General features: G+C 49.0%; 1 protein-coding gene across 10 annotated transcripts in view; it reads right to left on the bottom strand.

Annotated features, from left to right (window-relative positions):
* Window positions 1–15,862, bottom strand: part of PECAM1 (platelet and endothelial cell adhesion molecule 1) — a 101,453-nt gene that overhangs the window by 13,806 nt on the left and 71,785 nt on the right. For 6 of the 10 annotated variants that reach the window (XM_033183966.1, XM_033183965.1, XM_033183964.1 and 3 more), the window contains 2 exons: window positions 14,119–14,181; window positions 6,226–6,282 (listed from right to left, as the gene is read on the bottom strand). In XM_033183966.1, the coding sequence (XP_033039857.1) occupies window positions 6,226–6,282; window positions 14,119–14,181 (120 nt within the window). The remainder of the gene's footprint in view (window positions 1–6,225; window positions 6,283–14,118; window positions 14,182–15,862) is intronic. The other 4 variants (XM_033183970.1, XM_033183972.1, XM_033183971.1 and 1 more) reach the window with 2 other exon arrangements.

Here is a 15,862-nt window from a genome sequence, read left to right as displayed (position 1 = left end):
GCTGGCTCATGCCTGTCATCCCAGCACTTTGGGAGTTCGAGGCAGGTGGATCACCTGAGGTCTGGAGTTCAAGATCAGCCTGGCCAATATCATGAAACTCTGTCTCTACTAAAAATACAACAACAACAAAAAATGGCTAGTCGTGGTGGCAGTAGCTGTGGTACCAGCTACTCAGGAGGCTGAGGCAGGAGAATCATTTGAACCTGGGAGCTGGAGTTTGCAGTGAGCCAAGATCACGCCACTGCACTCCATCCTGAGCAACAGAGTGAAGATCCCGTCTCAAAAAAAGAAAATAAAAGAACAAAAGAAAAAGAAATAAAGAAATGATGATCCTTAATGAGCTCTGGGCTCTGGGGAGGACTTGAACAAAGAGAGGTTGAGGATGAGTGTGGGAGAAGCCTAAGTGGGTGGGTTACTGCTGGCTAAAGGATCTGGCTCCTTGGAGAATCATCTCCCTTCCCCCAGGCAGACAGGAGAGAATCTCTCTGATTTCATGTAGGGAGTGGAGGAAAAGAGATTACTTAGAAGATGGTTTATATTAAGGAAGTCCCAGAGAATTTAGGAGAAAAATTCCTCAAATGGATGCCTGCTTTCTAGCAAACCAGTAAGAGGAAAAGAAAGAAAGAAAAACCCAGCATTCAGGTGGCGCACGCCTAAATCCCAGCACTTTGGCTTTGTACAGCAGACCTCTATTTAAGTGGATTCTTGAAAAGGGAATCATTAAAATGGTCCAGGACATTTCTGCAAAGGGTAGCTACTCCGGCTGGGAGCGGTGGTTCATTAAGCACTCAGTAAGTGCTTTATTTATTTATTCAAAATAAATAAATAAATGTAAAAGGATGGCTCCTCCGATTACAGTCGGCAAACCAGCAGCAGCAATATCAGGCCCGGCCCAGACCCACAAAACTAGTCTCTGGAATCTGAACTTAGCCAGCCTCAGATGTTTCTGATGCTGCCAATATTTGAGCAGGAGGTAGAGGCTGCTGTGCATCGTGATTGTGCTACTGCACTCCAGCCTGGGTAACAGAGTGAGACTCTGTCTTACAAAAAAGAAAGAAAAGAGAAGAAAAGAAAAGAAAGAAGTAAGGAATGAGACAGAGAGAGAGAGAAAGAGAGAAAGAAAAAGGAAAGAAAGGAAAAAAAGAAAGAAAGAAAGAAAGAAAGAAAGAAAGAAAGAAAGAAAGAAAGAAAGAAAGAAAAAAAAGAAAGAAAGAAAGAGAAAGAAAAGGAAAGAGAGAGAGAATCAGCCATGTCCTACGGGCTCCTCTCCTCAAGGAAGCACTGAGAAACAAGAAATCCCTTGGCTTCCAGGACCAGAGGCTTCTAGGTGGGTTGGAGACACAGCTGCAGGCCCCAAGGGCTACAGCCCATGCAGGACCCAGGGCTCTCTCTACCTTCAACCCTGGGCAGGTTAGAGACCTGGCAGGTTCCCTAATGGTCTGCCAGTTTAGAGACCAGGTTGCAGAGGGACAGAGCCCCGACTCCAGGTGGCCCAGGTGGTGCTGTGGGAGGCCTGGCCTGGGAGTCAGGAGATTGCTCTAGTAGTACTCTGGGCAAGACACTGAATTCTGTAGGGCTCAAGTTTCTCCTGTGTTTTTAAACTGAAATTGATTAAATGCTCACTCTGTGGCAGGGATAATACCATAACTGTGGGGATAACCAGTACCATCTCCCATGATTCTATCTCATTTAACCCCATTTGCATTTAACAGTTGAAGAAACTGAGTCTCTGAGGGGTAAGACATCTTGGTCACAGTCACACAGCTGGTTGGGGGCTGCCTCGGAATGGGACTGCGATGTCTCCCAGCAAAGTCTGTGCCCTACACCGCTTCAAATCCTACAAGAATGGGTTCTACAATGCCTGTGGTTTCAGCCTGAGGGAGGGGTCAGGTTCCAACAGCCCAGACACCAACCTGGAGACCACGAGAGAACCCACTTGAATAGCCAGCTGCCCTAAAGCAGATGAAGGAAATCAGAATATGCCACCACAAAATATGGCCGTTTGGTATAAGGATCATCTTGAGCTGGTTCAGATGTAGAAAGAAGTCTTCCCAGAGCTTCTTCATCTGACTAAAAGTGGAAACTACTTCTTCCTTTTTTTTTTTTTGAGACAGATTAACGAGAAAAACAAAGAGGGCCTCTGTTTTTCTCTTGTTAATCTGTCTTGTCTAATTTACAGAGCCCCAGTCAGAAAACCTAGGAGAGTAAAGGGAAAAAGTTAAGTTTTTTGGAACCCACAGTCTCACTCTGTCATCCAGGCTGGAGGGCAGTGGTGCAATCACGGTTCACTGCAGACGCCACCTCCCACCTCCCAGGCTCAAGCTATCCTCCTGCCTCAGTCTCCTGTGCAGCTGGGACTACAGGCACGTATCACTACACCCAGCTAATTTTTTTTTCTATTGATTTTTATTTTTATTTATTTTTTTATTTTTTACTTCTTTTGTAGAGATGGGGACTCACTATGTTGCCCAAGTTGGTCTCAAATTCCTGGGCTCAAGCGATTCTCTCACCTCAGCCTTCCAAAGTGCTGAGATTACAGGCATGAGCCACCATGCCCACCAGCCCTAAAAGCAGAAACTCCTAAGAAAAGACCCAAAGTGCTGAGATTACAGGCATGAACCACCATGCCCAACCCTAAAAGCAGAAACTCCTAAGAAAAGACGCCTGCTGTAAATGTCCCCATAGAAGCTTTGTGGCCACTTGATTCACTTCCCTGGTTTGCCACCCTGGGAAGCCAAAAACCATTTTTCCTTTGTCTTGTCATTTCTCTACATATTTATTGCTCTTTGTTAAGATGCTTTATATATATTTTTTTTTTTTATTTTTTTGAGACAGAGTTTCATTCTTGTTGCCCAGGCTGGAGTGTAATGGCGTGATCTCAGCTCACTGCAACCTCTGCCTCCCGGGTTCAAGCAATTCTCCTGCCTCAGTACAGGCATGTACCACCATGCCTGTATAATTTTTTGTGTTTTTAGTACAGATGGAGTTTCACCATGTTGGTCAGGCTGGTCTCCAACTCCTGACCTCAGGTGATCCACCTGCCTCGGCCTCCCAAGTGCTGGGATTACAGGCATAAGCCACTGTTATCAGCCTAAGATGCTTTATAGACCCCAAGTGCTAACCGCCCCTTTGAGTTACTCATCATTGATGTTTCTCCTGTGTGATTTGCATTATGTATGTTAATAAACTGTTTTTCTCTTGTTAATCTGCTTGTCCAATTCACAGGGCCCCAGTCGGAGCACTTAGGAGAGTAAAGGAAAAAAAGTTAAGTTTTTCCCTTCCTATATAGACTCTAGAACGCACACTAAGGTGCCTCGCTCCACCTATAAAAGGGCCTCCAACCAGTAGCCTCAGATGATCACAGACCTCGCTGGAGGCCTCGAGGCAGAGGTGGGAAGGAGCTGGCCTCCTGCAGTGAGGATCCCTGCAGCTTTCACCTTCTACCATCCCACTTCCCAAAACCGAAGACAGTATACCTCAGTGATCCAGAGCGTGGAGTCCACTCCGGGGAGGAACGATTCTCAGGGGCTTGCTTGCTGTGTGATCTTGGGCAAGCGTCTTAACCTCTCTATGCCTCAGTAGCCTCAACTGTAAAATGGGATTTGTTGTGAATCTCATTGACAAATCCCATTGAAAGAGATGATGTACTTAGACCACTTAGCACATACAGTAAGTGCTCAAATAGGAGCTTTTGCATAACCAAAGCAACTGAAAGTGAACTCTTCAGCTCTGTCCAAGAAAGTGAACAACCTCAGGGACCACCAAGAAAGCAGAAGGGGCATTTTTGTACAATTGCACAATGGGAGCAACCTTGAACCCTACCTCACTTATAACTTTCCCTTACACTAGACAAATAGAGAACGCCTATTTATTGTCAGATTTGCATTTTGTTAGCTCTGAATATATGGAGATTGTGAAATGAGGTACTGGAGCCAAAAATTCCCCAGAGAATTGGTTATTCAATAATTATTCAGGGTCAAATTCCGCAAGGGGTTGAGTTTCTGTTCTCCTTACAAATATACCAACTTTTAAAAGTGAAGTAAAAGCCGGGTGCGGTGGCTCAAGCCTGTAATCCCAGCACTTTGGGAGGCCGAGACGGGCGGATCACGAGGTCAGGAGATCGAGACCATCCTGGCTAACCCGGTGAAACCCCGTCTCTACTAAAAAATAAAAAAAATTAACCGGGCGAGGTGGCAGGTGCCTGTAGTCCCAGCTACTCAGGAGGCTGAGGCAGGAGAATGGCGTAAACCCGGGAGGCGGAGCTTGCAGTGAGCTGAGATCTGGCCACTGCACTCCAGCCTGGGTGACAGAGCGAGACTCCGTCTCAAAAAAAATAAAAAAATAAAAAAAAAATAAAAGTGAAGTAAGGAGTGATCAGTGTTTCAGATAAAAAGCAGGGTCTTCAGAGAATTGGATGGTTCTTTTAAAACAATGCTTTTTGCCTGGTGCAGTGGCTCACACTTGTAATCCCAGTGCTTTAGGACACCGAAGGGGGTGGATTGCTTGAGCTCAGGAATTCAAGACCAGTCTGGGCAACATGGTAAAACCTCATCTCTACCAAAAATACAAAAACTTAGCTGGGCATGGTGGTGTGTGTCTGTGGTCCCAGCTACTTGGGAGAATCACAAGCCTTAGGGGCCAGGGGGTGTTGCATAGAGGTTGCAGTCAGCTGAGATGGGACCACTGTACTCCAACCTGGGTGACAGAGTGAGACTCCGTTTCAAACAAAAAACAAAACAAAACACAAACAGTGATCTCAAATGTTGGCAGCATCAGAAACATCTGAGGCTGGCTAAGTTCAGATTCCAGAGACTACTTTTGTGGGTCTGGGCCGGGCCTGATATTGCTGCTGCTGCTGGTTTGCCGACTGTAATCAGAGGAGCCATCCTTTTACATTTATTTATTTATTTTGAATAAATAAATAAAGCACTTACTGAGTGCTTAATGAACCACCGCTCCCAGCCGGAGTAGCTACCCTTTGCAGAAATGTCCTGGACCATTTTAATGATTCCCTTTTCAAGAATCCACTTAAATAGAGGTCTGCTGTACAAAGCGAGATACTCACATAGTCACTATTTCCCCTAAAATGTTTATGTCTTTTAGATTGCTGACTTACTTTCAGAATTTAAAAGTTGTCATTGTGTATCTCATTTCACCAGAATTGAATACAGTTATTATAACCCCCACCCCCGAAAAAAGGGACTTGTTGAACTCCCCCAGTTCCGGGTCTGCTTAAGCTCTGTGCTCAGTGCCGGGAGAAGCCCTCCATGAGGAAGCAGTGGGTCATCACGGGAAGTGAAGTGGGGCCAGCCAAACCAAAGGAAACAGAGCAGACCTGCAACCCACACCCACTCCCAAAGTCAGTCTATTGTCAGAAAAGCTGAAGCTGCTGGGCACGGGGTTCATACTTGTAATCCCAGCACTTTGGGAGGCCGAGGCGTGCGGATCACCTGAGGTTGGGAGTTCGAGACCAGCCTGACCAACTGGGAGAAACTCCGTCTCTACTAACAATACAAAATTAGCTGGGTGTGGTGGCGCATGCCTGTAATCCCAGCTACTCAGGAGGCTAAGGCAGGAGAATTGCTTGAACCCGGGAGGCAGAGGTTGTGATGAGCCGAGATCGCTCCATTGCACTCTAGCCTGGGCATCAAGAGCGAAATTCTGTCTCAAAAAAAAAAAAAAAAAAAAAAAAATTGCTGAGCATGGTGGTGGGCGCCTGTAAGCCCAACTACTCAGGAGGCTGAGGCAGGTGAATCACTTGAATCTAGGAAGTGTAGGTTGCAGTGAGTCAAGATTGCACCACTGTACTCTCCAGCCTGAGTGACGGAGCAAGACTCCATATTAAAAGAAAAAAAAAAGAAAGAAAGAGAAAAAAAAAAGAAAAAAGAAGAAAGGCTGAAGCTACTGGGAGTCTCCAAAGCAAAACGCTCGACGTCCAAGACCTTGGGGAACCCCAGCCACCAGGGCCTGTGTGGGGAGCAGGTAAGGGTCACTGGCTGGGGACAGCAGGCACTCAAGAAGTGCTCGTTGACTAAATGAATAGTAAATATAATCCGAGTGACTTTTTAAGGGGGGTGGGACAGAGGGAGCCCAGAGCACTGGTGTAAGAGGTGGCACCCCTTTTTTGGCCTTCTTTGCTTCCTCTTTTCTCTGCCCACTCCCAAGGCCCCATCAGTGATTCTAAGGGGCATTCCCCAGGTTGGGGCACTGGGGAACCTCACTCACCAGGGACAGCTTTCCGGACTTCACTGTACACTGTCTCTGTGCCCTTCTTTACTAGATCTGGAAAAAGGACCAGGCATAAGTTAGTAGCTGCCTCTGGGAACCAGGTCAGTCCACTGCAGTCATAGGAAAAGGTCTGAGGCTCTGCAGGCGAGGCTGTACCCCACCACTGCACCCCACCAGAACCAGGTCCAGAAGCACCCGGAGACCTTGTCATTTCTGATATTAGAAGATCCTGGCTGGGCGTGGTGGCTCACGCCTGTAATCCCAGCACTTTGGGAGGGTGAGGCGGCAGATCACTGAGGTCAGGAGTTTGAGACCATCCTGGCCAACATGGCGAAACCCAGTCTCTACTAAAAATTCAAAAAATTAGCTGGGCATGGTGATGCGTGCCTGTGATCCTAGCTATTCGGGAGCTAAGGGACGAGAATCGCTTGAACTCAGGATGCAGAGGTTGCAATGAGCCAAGATTGCGCCATTGCATTCCAGCCTGAGCAACAGAGTGAGACACCATCTCAAAAAAAAAAAAAAAAAAAAAAAGAAGAAGAAGAAGAAGATCTTGGTTTAACCAGCATCACCTCTAGTCTGGGAATAGGAGGTCAGCAGGTCATTGTGGAGCAGGGCCACATGCTCCAGAGGAATCCTGGACCTGAGGGGCCACGGATGGAGGGGCCCCAGCAAGGGTCTGCAGCCTCCAGCTTGGTGGCCCCGTTCCTCTTCCCCTGCCACCGTGACCCTTGTCCAGACACTCTGCCAGGTCCCTCAATGCAGGGTTGGGCTATGGCCTCCCCATCACCTGAGAGCCCAGACCCCGGGATCCAGAACCAGATCCCAAGGTCTGGGTTAGAGCCTGGGGGTTGTCAGTGACCCCAGGAATAGCCAGGACTGAGAACTCTTACAGGGTTAGACAGCTGGGCTGGCTGTTTTCACTGCTGGCTCCTGAAACTCACTGCAGCTTCTGGTTGGATCGGTCTTGGGGGCGGGTCCCTGGTGCTGGTTTTTTTAGCAGCTCCTCAGGGGCTCTAATATGCAGACAAGGCTGAGATCCTCTGGGCTAGACCCTCTCAATACAGCAGCACGATGACTGACCCAGGGTGTGGTGTATACCCGGGGGAGACTCAAGGGCGCCCTTCCTGCCATCTGTTTACCTTACACTGGGGTATGGGCACAGGATGTGTACACAAAAATACACACACAGCGTACACACACGCACACTCATGCACACAATGTGTATATGTGCTATGTACACCCTCATACAGTGTGTTGGGTGTGTCTGCACACATTGTATACACACGTACAGCACGTACATACACACTGTATGTACAAATATGCAAGCTGGGTGTGCACGCACTCACGCACACAGGGTGTGCACACACATACCTACCCACCAACCCTGAGGAAACAGGATGGAACCTGGCCACTTCCCAGCTCCTGTCACCTGCACAGAGGCCCAGGAAGCCTCTCTGTAGAAAAGAGCCTGATGTCGTGTGGGCCATTATTCTCCTTTTACAGATGGGGAAAGGGAGCCCCAGATAGGGCAAGGGACTTCCTGTGCCACGGTCAGTGCATTTCCCTCCTCAGAGTGGGTAGCCGGGGTGTGACCCTGGACTCTACCTGCACTGAGATGCCCTCGTCTCACCATGCTCCAGGGGCACCCCACTCTCACCTCCTGGCCCCACATACACTCCTCCACAGCCAGCACTGCCCTTTCTCCCTGCCCCATTTCCCTGCAACCCTGGGAGAGCTTCACGCATGTACCAGCACCCCCACACTCACCCTCCCTCTGTGTCCTGGGAAGTTACAGGGCCCCCTAAGCTTCATAGCATGTTGGTGACATTTGTCCACAACACACTGACGTGACTTGTTCCCAAGACCATCTCCCTGGCACCTCCTCTGGGGCGACAGCTGGGGTCTTGGACATGTCCCATTCCTGGGCTTGCTCAGCTGCCCAGGGGCACCTGTCCAAGTTTGAAGTGACAATAATGGTGGTGGTTCCTGTGTCAGGAACCATTTGTGAGGTGAAAGCCTGGGGGTGGGTCAGATCCCTACAGTTGAACTTGGGGCATTTGGGGAGACTAGGGCCTTACACTGACTTCCCCAGGGCACCAAACAGGATTTGGAACTCAGTAGAGTGACTGAGCCACCAGGGTGCCCCACTGCTGGGACAGCAGAGATGCCCACACACCCCTCACTCTCTGTGGCGCCAGATGTGGGGGCCTCAAGGGAAGCTGTAGGGATCCCCATCCCTATTGGGGGATCCTCCACATCCCCAAGACACCCTCTGCTTGATGTCAGGCCTGGCCAAGTCACTCACTCAGCAGAATCCTAGCCACCTAGTGTGAACCCCGCACTGTGGAAGAGGAAAGGTGATCAGGCCTGGTCCCAGCTTTCAGGAGCTCCAGGCTGCAAGGCAGACAGGTGCACAAACAACACAGACACTGCAATAAATGCTGCCGAATGCCATGTACCAGGTGCATGGTGCGGGGGCAGTCACGGCCAGCTCACCCTCTGACCCAGGCCTACAGTGGGGGCTGGGACAGGTAGGGAATAAATGGGGGGAGAGGTCTTGGTGTTTGGGCCTGGGGGCCCGGACACCTTGCACACTTTGGGAACCCCATGGTCCCCAGGCCCACAAGGGGCAGCTGGAGACCTCTCTGGTGGCCTTGGGGATGCTGTAACACTCATACCAGCCAGGGCAGCAGGGGAGGTTTCTGCTTCTTGGTGGAGCTGCTAGAGTTGCAGCTGCTCCCAAATCTGCCCAGCTTAGTGACGGGTGGGCAGGCAGAGTTGTAGCTTATCACTACCTCCCCTCCCCACCCGCTCCACGGCAGCAGCTGCCTGCTAATGAGTAAACCAGGCTGGCAGGCTGTTTGTCTCTGCTGTCAGGGATGTTTCCGGATGGGGCTTTATTTTGGCTTCTGTTTTTCTCTGTGTTAACAGAGAAGGAGATGGCTTCAACGTCATGGGGTTTTCCCAGCAATTAGTCTCAGAGCAAACATGCAGCATACCAGGATTTACTGAGTTCCTTCCTGCCCCTCCTCCACCCCAAGTGACTACTTGGTTGGCTGCCACTAGGGTCAGAGCTGGATGTGGTTCCCATCCCCTCCTCCATAGGAGGAAGAAGCCTTGAGAACAGGGAACTGGCTTGGTTAAGACCAGGTCAAATGTACTCACCACTGGCCTTGTACCCACAAAGCCCCTTTTCTTACCTGGTAATACCTGGCTCTCCACCCACAGGAAGGCAGAGAGGGAACACCTGAGGCTCAGGCCTGACGTCCCACACTGCTCCTCAGCTGCCAAGGAGGAGGATGGGTCTAGAAAACTCATATTGAATCCCCAGAAAGCTCTCCATTGCCCCCAAGTGACCCTCCTTGTGGGTCTGGACCTCTGCAGCCCCCACAGCGTTTGTGCAAATGGGGAAAGAGGGGCCAGGTAGGTGATGGCAGCCCTGCAGCTGCACAGCTTGGCAAGGAGGACACATGCTGACCACTTCTGCTTCACCCAATCCTGGTCTCGATACCTCCTTATTTTAAAATTTTTTGTAGAAATGAGTTCTTGCTTTGTTGCCCAGGCTGGTCTTGAATACCTGGGCTCAAGTGATCCTCTCGCCTCTGCCTCCCAAAGTGCTGGCATTACAATACCTCCTTCTTGTCCCTTCAACCCTTCCCCATCTTTAAGCAAGAAAAAGAAAACCAGGGCCAGGTGCAGCGGTTCATGCTTGCAATCCCAGCACTTTGGGAGGCTGAGGTGGGCAGATCAGTGAAAGTTAGGAGTTCGAGATCAGCCTGGCCAACGTGGTGAAACCCTGTCTCTATTAAAAGAATTAGCCAGATGTGGTGGCAGGCACTTGTAATCCCAGCTACTCGGGAGGCTGAGGCAGGAGAATGGCTTGAACCCGGGAGGTGGAGGTTGCAGTGAGCCAAGATGGCACCACTGCACTCCAGTCTGGGCAACAGCTCGAGACCCTGCCACACACGCACACACACACACACACACGCAGCGGCAGCAGCAGCAGCAGCAGCAGGCAGTAATTAGGTCTCCCATCCTGGCCATTCAATTCTTCATCTGGTGCTGCAATCTGAGTCCAAGATATATCTACAATAGAATCCACACATTGCCAGCACTGTGCCCGCCCATCCCTCTTGCCTGGTGATAACATACTAGTCTCTCTGCTTCTGTTCTTGCCCTCCTTCAGTCTGTTTTCCATGCCAACCACGAGGACTTTTTTTTTTTTTGAGATGGAGTATCACTCTATCTCTGAGGCTGGAGTGCAGTGGTACAATCTCGGCTCACTGCAACCTACGCCTCCTGGGTTCAAGCAATTCTCCTGCCTCAGGCTCCCAAGTAGCCAGGATTACAGGCACATGCCACCATGCCAGGCTAATTTTTGTATTTTTAGTAGAGACAGGGTTTCACCACGTTGGCCAGGCTGGTCTCAAACTCCAGACCTCAGGTGATCCACCTGCTTCGGCTTCCCAAAGTGTTGGGACTACAGGTGTGAGCCACCGTGCCCGGCCAAAAACATTTTTTAAAGAAGAAAGTTGAAAGCTGTTACTTCCTTGTCTAAATCCTTCCAAAGGCTCTCGAATCCACTTAGAATAGAATGCAAAGAAATCCTCAGAGGCCCTGCATTCTCCCCAGCTTCCTGCGCCTGCTTTCTGTCCTGCTCACTCTGCAGACGTAAGGGCCTCCTTTCAAATCTTGGATGAGCCAAGCTCTGAACTGCCTCACACTGTCCTTTTTATTTCCTGGGACTTCCTATTTCCAGGAGGGACACCCCTCCCTCCTGGTGGGGCTACCTTCTTTGCATCCTTCTGGCCCTGCTTAAATGTCACCCCTCGAAGAGGCCTCTTTGGGCCATCCAAGCCAGAAAAGGTGTCACCTTTTATGCCTTCTCATCGCACCCTGTTCTTCCCCTTCCAGGCACTTATGATTACTGATGCCACCCAGCCTTTGCTGCAGTGTGTTCCTGGCTCCCTCTCAGGCTGTCCCTCCACAAAGGAGGATCTGTATGTGCCTGTGCTGCCTTCATAGTGGCTGGTCCATCACGAGCCTTAATCACAATTTGTTATCTCAACAAGTGAATCACTTTACAATGAAATAAAGAGGAAGAGGCCAGGCATGGTGGTTCACGCCTGTAATCCCAGCACTTTGGGAGGCCAAGCCAGGTGGATCACCCGAGGTCAGGAGTTCTAGACCAGCCTGGCCAACATGGTGAAACCCTGTCTCTACTAAAAATACAAAAATTAGCCAGGCATGCTTGTAATCCCAGCCACTCAGGAGGCTGAGGCAGGAGAATAGCCTGAACCCGGGAAGCAGAGGAAGCAGTGTGCCGAAATTGTGTCATTACACTTCAGCCTGGGCGACAAGAGCAAGGCTGTCTTAAAAAAAAAAAAAAAAAAGAGGAAGAGAGCTTCAGGCCTGCCATGTTCCCTACCCCCTCAGGTCCAGCCTAGCCTCGGAAGTGAGTTGTACAGATTGGGCAGTACACAGTCCCCGGGGGCCATTCTGTTGGTAGGCTATGGGAGTGTGCCCCAGTGGTGCAGCATACAGCCCAGCGGCTCTGCGGGGCATCTCTGTAAGGAAGGTTCTGTGCATACACCTGCTGACACTCAGCCCAGGCTCAAAAAGAGAAGAAAAGGAGAAATGCAAGACTCCTCCCAGGTCACGGAGCAAGGGGTGATTTCAGGACCCCATTGCCGTGTGGTCTGGCTGGCGCAGCCTGGAAAACTGCACGCATTCAGCCTGCACAGTCTGGAAAACTGCCCCAGGCCTGCCTGGCTAGGTGGATGCAGCCTGGGGTTAGCCTCAGAGGAAGGGAGACAGATGGCAGTGATCCCAGGGAGCTTCCCAGCTGGGCAGGAAGATTCTGAGACTGCTTCCTTTGAGCGTGCAGGAGCCACTGTTTCCTTTGAGCGTGCAGGAGTGTGCAGTGACCCCCGGGGACCGTGTACTGCCCAATCTGGATTAGCAAAGGAGGAGGAGGGTTAGGAGATGCATTTTTAATTTTTTTTTAGACAGAGTCTTGCTCTGCTGCCCAGGCTGGAAAGCAGTGGCGTGATCCTGGCTCACTGCAACTTCTGCCTCCCGGGTTCAAGCGATTCTTCTGCCTCAGCCTCTCCAGTAGCTTGGATTACAGGCACGCGCCACAACACCCAGCCAATTTTTGTATTTTTAGTAGAGATGGGGTTTCACCGTGTTGGCCAGGCTGGTCTCCAACTCCTGGCCTCAAGTGATCCGCCTGCCTTGGCCCCCCAAAGTATTAGGATTACAGGTGTGAGCCACCGTGGCTGGCCGGGAGATCCATGTTTTTTTATGGTGCCCAAAGCAAACGAGATTGATGTTCTAGTATTTGCTATGAAGCAGCCCACTCTGCATCCATTTCCCCAGCACAGAATCAGAGACAGGGACTTCCAGGCCAGCCTGCCCTTGAGAGAACCACATACACAAAAACAAAACCCAAGGTGTAAAATCAGTGCCACTGCTCACACGGACAGGGATCTTGTGCTTTCAAAGGCCTTTACCTAAGTGTCCCTCTAAATGGCAAAGCACTCGATACCTTGAAACATGCATTTGATTTACACACATTCAGTCTGCACAAGCAACTTTAGGAACACACTGGGTGTGGGCAAGGGGTCTACCTCTGGAAGGGACAAATTGCTCAGTACTTCCTAATTCCCTGGCACTTAGTAAGTGCTTAATAAATTTTACCTATTATTAGTAGTATCATAACTAATAATTATCAAAAATTGGCCAGGTGTGGTGGCTTCTGCCTGTAATCCCACCTTTTGGGAGACAAAAGTGGGTAGATCACTTGAACCCAGGAATTTGAGACCAGCCAGGGCAACATGGCAAAACCCTGTCTCTATTTTTCTTTAATTAAGTTTTAAAATTATTGAGGCTGGGTGTGGTGGCTCATGCCTGTAATCCCAGCACTTTGGGAGGCTGAGCCGGGTGGATCATTTGAGGTCAGACGTTCGAATTCACGCTGGCCAACATGGTGAAATCCCATCTCCACTAAAAATACAAAAAAAAAAAAAAAAAATTTGCCGGCTGTGGTGGTGCACACCTGTAATCCTAGCTACTCAGGAGGCTGAGGCAGGAGAATCGCTTGAACCCAGGAGGCAGAAGTTGCAGTGAGCTGAGATCACATCACTGCACTCCAGCCTGGGCAACAGAGTGAGACTCTGTCTCAACAAAGAAAAAAATATATATATATTATTTAAAATATATAAATAATATAAATATTAAAATATTATACATAAAATATATAAAAATAAAAATACATAAAATATATGATAAAATATATTGTATATACATAAAGAAAACATATATATACACACACACACACATATATATATATATATATTTTTTTTTTTTTTTTTTTGAGACAGAGTCTTGCTCTGTCACCCAGGCTGGAATGCAGTGGTACAATCTCAGCTCACTGCAACCTCTGCCTTCCGGGTTCAAGTGATTCTCCTGCCTCAGCCTCCTGAGTAGCTGGGATTACTGGTGCACGCCACCAGAGCCAGCTAATTTTTGTATTTTCAGTAGAGACAGGGTTTCACCATGTTGGTCAGGCTGGTCTCGAACTCCTGACCTCAGGTGATCCACCCACCTTGGCCTCCCAAAGTGCTAGGATTACAGGTGTGAGCCACTGTGCCTGGTTTTTTTTTTTTTTCTTTTAAATTATTGAAATTTTATAGTTCTGAGACAGGTCCAGGGCCAGAGCCTTTGCTCCTTCCAGTTTTAGCAGGCCGGTAGGTCTGCTAATCACTTCCTTTGGAGCAACTGAGGGTGCACAGACTCTTCTCACTGAACACAGCAGCCCGCCACCCCTGGGGTTTACACCCAAGCCAAAGGCAATGCCTGGGGACTCACTCGAGTGGCACTTACCTTTGTGAGGCTCAGCTGAGGACACTTGCACTTCCGTGTACTGCACGTCTGAGGTCAGAGGCTCTGCTCAAAGAAACCACAGCAGCTTGTTGTTTAGGTGGAATCTCTTGTGGGCACCTCAGATCGTAGAAGTAGAGACTTTCTTTTCTTGTTTTTTTTTTTTTTTTTTAGACAGAGTCTCACTCTGTTGCCCAGGCTGGAGTGCAGTGGTGTGATCTTAGCTAACTACAACCTCCACCTTCTGGATTCAAGTGATTCTCCTGCCTCAGCCTCCTGAGTAGCTGGGATTACAGGTGTATACCACCACGCCCAGCTAATTTTTGTATTTTCAGTAGAGACAGGGTTAATTTTTGTATTTTTAGTAGAGACAGGGTTAATTTTTGTATTTTTAGTAGAGACAGGGTTAGTTTTTGTATTTTTGGTAGAGACAGGGTTAATTTTTGTATTTTTAGTAGAGACGGTTAATTTTTGTATTTTTAGTAGAGACAGGGTTAATTTTTGTATTTTTAGTAGAGACAGGGTTAATTTTTGTATTTTTAGTAGAGACAGGGTTAATTTTTGTATTTTTAGTAGAGACAGGGTTTCACCATATTGGCCAGGCTGGTTTTGAACTCCTGACCTCAAGTGCTGGGATTACAGGCATGAGCCACTGTGCCTGGCCAGATTTTCATTCAGCTTACTAAAGTATTCTGTATTTTGAGGGGGCAGCCAGACACAGGCTTACCTCCATTTGTGAAAGAAGGGAGTAGAAACCCCCGCACTGGTCCAGGAGACAGACACAGGGCCTCGGGGCCCATGGTTTCCTCCCTGACTCCTGTTACCAAGATGTGGAGGGACCCCCTGGCCTAGGTCCCTGTTTCTACAGTGGGGGAACTTGGAACAGGTCAGTAGAGACAGAAAACAGCCCAGTATCAGCCCCAGCAGTTCTCCCAATTCAGTCTCACTCAAGATGCTGGAAGCCTTCTCCACAGCCACAGACAAACAAAGCTGCCTCCGAGACCAAGAGGATTTCAGGAAATGGGGAACAGGGGTCACTAGCCTAAAATACTTGGAAGTATGAGGCATACGAGTGAATGAAATCGCTCAGGGTACAAGGTGAAAGCTAGAAAAGTAGTTTGTCTTCAAGTCAAAAATAACATTACTGTTTTGTTTTTAAAGCCCTAAAGAACAGGGACTCTCATCAGCTACTAAAACAATGATTCTGCAGTCAAAGATACATTTCAGGCTGAGTGTGGTGGCTCATGCCAGTACTTCGGGAGGCTGAGGCGGGCAGATCACCTGAGGTCAGGAGTTCATCAGCCTGGCCAACATGGTGAAAACCCATCAATACGAAAAATACAAAAATTAACTGGGCGTAGTAACACACACCTGTAATCCCAGCTACTTGGGAGGCTGAGGCACGAGAATGGCTTGAACCCAGTAGGCAGAGGCTGTAGTGAGCCGAGATTGTGCCACTGTACTCCATCCAGCTTGCGCAACAGAGTAAGACTCTGTATTAAAAAAAAAAAAAAAAAAAAAGAGCCAGGCACAGTGGCTCACACCTGTAATTCCAGCATTTTGGGAGGCTGAGGCGGGCGGATAATGAGGTCAGGAGTTCAAGACCAGCCTGGCCAAAACAGTGAAACCCTGTCTCTACTAAAAATACAAAAATTAGCTGGGCGTGGTGGTGGGCGCCTGTAGTCCTGGTTACTTGGGAGGCTGAGACAGGAGAACCGCTTGAACCCAGGAGGTGGAGGTTGCAGCG

This window comes from Trachypithecus francoisi, unplaced genomic scaffold (assembly GCF_009764315.1).
Source record: "Trachypithecus francoisi isolate TF-2019V2 unplaced genomic scaffold, Tfra_2.0 Lachesis_group20, whole genome shotgun sequence".
In the NCBI taxonomy this organism is placed as follows: domain Eukaryota; kingdom Metazoa; phylum Chordata; class Mammalia; order Primates; family Cercopithecidae; genus Trachypithecus; species Trachypithecus francoisi.
This window is presented reverse-complemented; position numbering and strand designations above follow the sequence as displayed.